The sequence below is a fragment of the Chiloscyllium punctatum genome, chromosome 10 (genome assembly GCF_047496795.1).
Source record: "Chiloscyllium punctatum isolate Juve2018m chromosome 10, sChiPun1.3, whole genome shotgun sequence".
In the NCBI taxonomy this organism is placed as follows: domain Eukaryota; kingdom Metazoa; phylum Chordata; class Chondrichthyes; order Orectolobiformes; family Hemiscylliidae; genus Chiloscyllium; species Chiloscyllium punctatum.
Window position 1 is genome coordinate 75,331,432 of NC_092748.1, and position 7,447 is coordinate 75,338,878.

The window sequence follows — 7,447 nt, forward strand, 5'->3', positions numbered from 1 at the left end:
TCATGCCGTGTGACGGCACATATCTGAAATTCCATTTTAAGCAGATGTTAATAACAAACGTGTTATGACGTGTACGTGTGGCTGAAATCGACATAACACACCGGTGAGATTAAAGATCAAAAATAATAATAAAATAATAATAATAAATAATGGATTTGCAATCCAGTTATTTAAAAAGACATATTTTGCTTCCAATATAACTCTAAGTCCGTACTGTATTTACGAGAATTCATCTGTCGATTATACCTTTCTACCAGTGGCGATGTTGCAGTGCCTCCACTCGGTCAAAGTATTTGGTAAATTTTCATTGTTACTTCCCATCATAATAGGAAAAGTTGTTCAGCAAATTCTATTATATTTGATAATCTGCTGCCAGGCTGAACATTACAAACTCACTGACAAAGTGCAATCGTAATTACTTATTATTGACACTACTAAGCTGTACAAATTTCCCACACTTTTATCCATATATTTCCCTAAAGGCCATTGCCATTAGCAGCCATAGAACCAAAGGACAAATAACCTCAATCACGAGCCAACCTAACTGTTCCATTCAACAGTGAAAATGGAGGTTACAGCAAAATATAACGGTTCGTAAACTGATAGCTTGTGAGTTTATAGCAAATCTTTAAGTTTGCTAAGCAGCCTACCTCTTGAACACACCAGCCACAGTCAGGATGAATAAGCAAACACTCTTTGCAGGAGGTAGCACGTCCACTTGTACAAATATTGGAACCTGCGATACAAATAAAGACGTCACTTTCCTATGAGTGACCATTGAGTAAGGGTGTGAATTGCTTGTTTTCCACATCTTCAGATATGTTCATGCTGAAATTCAGCAGAGCCAACACTGTAAATCAAATCAAGGTTTATCCCTCAAACGTGAAGCGTCAGCAACAAAACATAAGACACACTTCTGACATCACTAGTATTTACAATTAACGACATCGAGCTAAACGGTTTAACTATCGTTTAAACTTACCGCTGACGTCTTGCAACAACAGGTAAAAAACTAGATACGGTAAAAACAAATAATTTAAACTCATTTTCTTGAACATGGCTTTTTGCATCTGTCGACGTAAGGATTCAAAACATATCTCTTCTCCCCCCCCCCCCCCCCCAAAACGATCCGAGCAGCGCTCAAGTCTCCAGTTAAAAACAGTCGGACGTTTGGCTGCAGCAATCACAATCGGACTTTCGACTCAAACATTTCGACACTTCGCGTCTCCCAGACTTTTCTGTGCGGTCGAGCTCTCGAAAACTCATGCTGACATGGGGCCGGGTCGAAAAGTGCCGAACGATGCCCGATGTCCAACTCCCAGCACTAACTTCGCATGTACTCCTTCCTTCCTTTCTCCCTCTGTCTCTCGCCCGCTGTGCCTCTGGGATTCACCAGGGACTGAAGCTCACATGGCTACGAGCTGACTGAGTACCGTGCAGCCGCTATAGTGCTCTGCCGGCCGCCCCAAAACACTTCTGTTGCTCTTCAGTCGCGAGCTCCGGGACAGCGCTAGACCCCGCCTCCTTCGCCGCGCCATCCAATCCCCACCCCTCCTCGCACATCCCGGCCCAATCAGCGCGGCGCGCACCGTTAACCCTTGCGGTTCCGCGACTGTCTCCCTTCTGCAAACCAAGTCGCTATCTACGGCTACTTTGAGGGGATCCATAGAGCCGTGCTTGTACAGCCGGCAAATGCACTTAAAGTAAAGCATTCTCGATGCAGGTCTGCATTGGCCGAAACTTATTTCAGAGGCCAGCAGTGATTTGTCAGTATACCTAATTTTTTTTTGCATACTGTTGCAAGAAGAGGCGCACGATGAGACGTAAACAGAAAGAGTAGCCAATTAGGTTCACGCGTGAGTTCAGGCAAGCTTTGTTTTCGGGTTGAATTTTAGAGTCAGGTTCTGGCACGAAACTAACAACATTGCAGTAAGTTAGTTTGCTTTGTTCAACAGGGAACTGCCTGGTCGTGGCAGTAATCTGCCAATCAGCTAAAAATAGTTCAATCGGTGTTAATTACTGTGACAGGAAGCTAAACTAATTCGTGATTTGGAGATGCCGGTGTTGAACTGGGGTGTACAAAATTAAAAATCACACACCAGGTTATAGTCTGTTGGACTATAATCTGGTGTTGTGTGATTTCAAACTAATTCGTGACTAGTCAGGGTCAGTAAAGGGCACACAGTCAGGCGAAGGGATTACGCTGCGAAAGCTTGTGATTTCAATAAACCTGTTGGATTAAAACCTAATGTCGTGTGATTTTGAGATGCAGTTAGTGGATTAGCTTGATGTTGGAATTTCAGTAAATATGTTTTGCGTAAGGTTTATTGCAACCAGTACGAAACTTTGAAAAGTGATAGAATACTAATAAATAGGACTATCTGCGAAGTTTATTACATTCAAAACCAGCTTAATAAAGTTACTAAGTGAAGTTAGGTTGAGACATAGCAGAGTAACTTGGCCATGTGGAATGTATATTCTGCAATATGTAGGGAGTTATGGATTTTATTGGTGACCTGGATAACCGTGCACATATAGTGTCACTAGCTACAGTAACTTATCTGAAGGTTTCGATGGGTTAGTGATGGGTTCTTGAAATGCAATTGTAGTGTATCTACATCCTATACCACAGATCTGGGTTCAAGACTCACCTGCACTAGAATTGTGTACTAATTATCCAAACAGGTTGATCAATAATATCGGAAGGTTTAGTGAAGGTCTCTTGTGGCATAGTGGTAGTGTCCTTCCCTCTGACCTGAAAATGTGTTGCTGGAAATGCGCAGCAGGTCAGGCAGCATCCAAGGAACAGGAGAATTGACGTTTCGGGCATCAGCCCTTCTTCAGGAATGAGGAAAGTGTGTCCAGCAGGCTAAAATAAAAGGTAGGGAGGAGGGACTTGGGGGAGGGGCGTTGGGAATGCAATAGGTGGAGGGAGGTCAAGGTGAGGGTGATAGGCCAGAGTGGAGTGGGGGCGGAGAGGTCAGGAAGAAGATTGCAGGTTAGGAAGGCGGTGCTGAGTTCGAGGGATTTGACTGAGACAAGGTGGGGGGAGGGGAAATGAGGAAACTGGAGAAATCTGAGTTCATCCCTTGTGGTTGGAGGGTTCCCAGGCGGAAGATGAGGCGCTCTTCCTCCAACCGTCGTGTTGCCATGGTCTGGCGATGGAGGAGTCCAAGGACCTGCATGTCCTTGGTGGAGTGGGAGGGGGAGTTGAAGTGTTGTGCTACAGGGTGGTTGGGTTGGTTGGTCCGGGTGTCCCAGAGGTGTTCTCTGAAACGTTCCGCAAGTAGGCGGCCTGTCTCCCCAGTATAGAGGAGGCCACATCGGGTGCAGCGGATGCAATAGATGATGTGTGTGGAGGTGCAGGTGAATTTGTGGCGGATATGGAAGTGTCCCTTGGGGCCTTGGAGGGAGGTAAGGGGGGAGGTGTGGGCGCAAGTTTAGCATTTCTTGCGGTTGCGGGGGAAGGTGCCGGGAGTGGAGGTTGGGTTGGTGGGGGGTGTGGACCTGACGAGGGAGTCACGGAGGGAGTGGTTTTTTCAGAACGCTAATAGGGGAGGGGAGGGAAATATGTCCCTGGTGGTGGGGTCCGTTTGGAGGTGGCGGAAATGACGGCGGATGATACGCTGGACATAGAGGTTGGTGGGGTGGTAGGTGAGGACCAGTGGGGTTCTGTCCTGGAGGCGGTTGGAGGGGCGGGGCTCAAGGGCGGAGGAGCAGGAAGTGGAAGAGATGTGGTGGAGGGCATCATCGACTACGTCTGGGGGGGAATTGCGGTCCTTGAAGAAGGAGGCCATCTGGGTGGTATGGTTTTGGAACTGGTTCCTCCTGGGAGCTGATGCGGCGGAGACAAAGGAATTGGGAATATGGGATGTTGGGAATGCGATAGGTGGAGGGAGGTCAAGGTGAGGATGATAGGCCGGAGTGGGTGGTTGGGAATGCGATAGGTGGAGGGAGGTCCCCCAAGTCCCTCCTCCCTACCTTTTATCTTAGCCTGCTGGACAGACTTTCCTCATTCCTGAAGAAGGGCTGATGCCCAAAACGTCAATTCTCCTGTTCCTTGGATGCTGCCTGACCTGCTGTGCTTTTCCAGCAACACATTTTCAGCTCTGATCTCCAGCATCTGCAGTCTTCACTTTCTCCTTCCCTCTGATCCAAGGGAAGCTTGGTTTCAAGTCCTACATCATCCAGCACTTTGTGCAAACATTTCTAAACTGGTTGATTAGAAAATATCTGGAAGGGAGTCACTGGTGAATCTATGAAGCGAAGAACTATGTGGATAGTACCTTTTGGAGAGATGCTCATATTACAGACTATGGGCATAGAATCAGAAAGGAAATGAGTGACTCCCAGGCAACCCAAGAGAACCAGCGTTCTCAGGGGACTCTTGCACTTTTTTTATTTGCTCTGGATGCAAATTAGAGCATTGGCTGTTTGGAGGGATGCCTTGGATGACCCAGCTGAATAAGAGCACAGAAAGAGTGGAAGAGCAGTAATGATAAGGGATATGTCAGATGGGGAAACAGATAAGGGTGTCTTTGACCACAGATGTGACTTCAGAAGGGTAGGTTTTCTCACAGGTGACAGAGTGAAGGCTGTCGTGGAATGTCAAAGAAGTTACTTAGTCTGAGACTTCAAGACTTGTTTCAACAAGCTTTATTTTTCATGAATTTATAGAAAGGCTGCTACAGTTTTTACTGTTTCACAGCACTCCCTCTCTCGCTGAACAGTCAGCCTGTATTTATACAATGATACAAACATTCAGCACTTTACAATAATTTAAGTTAAAGACAAGCACAGGGAAGCTATCACTTTTGTTCATTGATGTTGCTCACGGACAGGGAAACTAACAAGCTCAAGTTTCACCCCCACTAAACAGCTGCAGATACACTCCTTATATTTCATCAAATTTTAATTACACAAGCTCAGGCTTTATCTCTAACAGCATTTTTCCACTAACACTGAGAGCCTGAGTGCCAAGATACCTTTTACCTTGGTCAAGTATCCCATCATGCAGCAGTATGTCAGGTTCTTGCTACTTCCACACGGTGGACATTCTTCTGGGGAACAGTGAGCATCCAGAGTTGTGGACTACATCAATGCTGATTATCTGCAAGAAGGATGTGGTTCTGAGAATAGATTCTAAAGAACTAGGAAGAAGATTGAAAATCAAGACCTCTTGAAAGCAGTAATCTCAATTCTGCTGCTACTACTGATGGCTCATGGTGCCTCATGAAAGTCTTGTTGCTAAGTTATTTGAAGTCTATCCATTTAGCATGGTGATGGTGATAAACAAAATTTGTATTCTCAATGCTAAGGTGTGATTTTGTCTCCATAAGGACTGTTTGGTGGTCATTCTTGTCAATGTTATCAGAGCCAGATGCAACTGCGGCAGATGGACTGGTGAAGACGAAGTCAAGTATGTTTTTCCCTCTTGTTTCACTCACCACCTGACATAGACCTAATCCAGCAGCAATGTCCTTTCAGACTCCATCAGCTCAATCAATAGTGCTGCTCAATGGTGGGAACAGTAAGTAATAGTCAGCAGAAAGGTCTCTTGCCTATGTCTGACCTGATGCTGTGGGACTCTGTGAAGACCAGACTCGATGTGGTAGACTTCCCTCCTGAGTGTATGCCACTCTGTGGAGTGTATTCTCCTGGTGGGAGAAGACATTACCAGTGATGGTGATCGTGGTGTATGGGTCATTATGTGTAAGGAATGATATAGTGACTGTTAGGCTACTGCTTGACTAGTCTTAAGACAGCTTTCTGAATTTTAGCATGAGCCCTCAGATGTTAGTAAGTACTAGGTCAATAGGGACGTTTTCCTTGTAATGTTTGGTGCCTAGTTAGGTGTCAATTGATTTTTCTGGTTTTGTTCGGTTTTTTTGACAGTTCCTAGCAATTTGTAGAGTCATACAGCACAGAAACAGACTCTTTGGTTCAATTTGTCCATGCCGACCAGACATCCCAATCTGATTTAGTCCTATTTGCCAGCGTTTTACAGAAATCATAGAATTCCTACAGTGTGAAAACAGGCCATTTGGCTCAACAAGTCCACACTGACCCGACACCCGACTACATATCCCTGAGCACTATGGGCAATTTAGCATGGCCAATCCACCTAACAAATCTTTGGACTGTGGGAGGAAACCGGAGCACCCAGAGGAAACCCACACAGGTGCTGGGAGAATGTGCAAACTGTACACAGGCAGTCGCCTGAGGCTGGAATTGTACCCAGGTCCCTGGCATTGTGAGGCAGCAGTGCTAACCACTGAGCTACCCTGCTGCTCACAACGGCCTATATCGCACTAAACCTTTCCTATTCGTGTATCCATCCACATGTGTTTTAAATGTTGTAATTGTGCTCACCTTCACAACTTCCTCTGGCAGTTCATTCCATACACACACCAACCACTGCATGAAAAAGTTGACCCTCAGATCCTTTTTAAATCTTTCCCCTCTCACCTTAACTTATGCCCTTCAGTTTTGGACTCCCCCACCCTAGGAAAAAAACTTTTGCTATTCACCCTATCCATGCCCCTAATAATTTTATAAATCTCTATAAGGTCATTTCTCAGTCTCTGCTGCTCCAGAGGAAAAAAACAGCAGCCTATCCAGCCTCTCCCAATAATTTAAACCCTCCAGTTCCGGTAACATCTTTGTAAATCTTTTCTAACCCTCTATAGTTTAATGACATCTTCCCTATAGAAGGGCGACCAGAACTTAATGCAGTATTCTAAAAGTGGCCTCATCGATTTCCTGTACAGCCACAATATGATATCCCAACTCCTATCTTCAATGCACTGACCAATGAAGGCAAACATACCAAATGCCTTCTTCACCACCCTGACTACCTGCAACTCCACTTTCAAAGAACTATGCACCTGCACCATTAGGTATCTTTGTTCACAAAACTTCCCAAGGATCTACGATTGACTGTATAATTCCTGCTCTAGTTTGCTTTACCAAATCTCCCATTTATCTAAATTAAACTTCACCTACCGCTCATTGGCCAAGTGATCAAGGTCTGGTTGTACTCTGAGATAATCTTCCTCACTCTCCATTACACCACCTATTTTGGTGTTACCTGCAAACTGACTAACCAAATCTCCTATATTCACATCCAAATAATTTATGTAAATGATGAAAAACAGTGGATCCAGCACCAATCCTTGTAATATTGCTGGTTACAGACCCCCTAGTCCAAGCATCAATCCTCTACCACCACCCTCTATCTCCTAGTTCCTCCGGATCCCATATGATCTAACATTACTAATCAGTCCACCATGCAGACCCTTGTCAAACATTTTGCTGAAGTCCACATAGGCAAAATCTATTGCTCTGCCTTCATTAATCATCTTTGTCACCTCTTCAAAAACTACTTAATCACGTCAGTGAGACATGATATGCCATGCACATGACTATCCCCAATCTGTCCTTGTTT

At 45.1% G+C, this 7,447-nt stretch overlaps 1 protein-coding gene across 1 annotated transcript in view; it reads right to left on the reverse strand.

Moving 5' to 3' along the window:
• Positions 1–1,496, reverse strand: part of itgb5 (integrin, beta 5) — a 144,482-nt gene extending 142,986 nt beyond the window's left edge. The window contains exons 1-2 of the mRNA XM_072579543.1: positions 983–1,496; positions 651–736 (exon numbers count right to left, since the gene is read on the reverse strand). Coding sequence (XP_072435644.1) covers positions 651–736; positions 983–1,070 — 174 coding nt within the window. The 5' untranslated portion in view covers positions 1,071–1,496. The remainder of the gene's footprint in view (positions 1–650; positions 737–982) is intronic.
• Between the last annotated feature and the right edge of the window lie 5,951 nt (positions 1,497–7,447).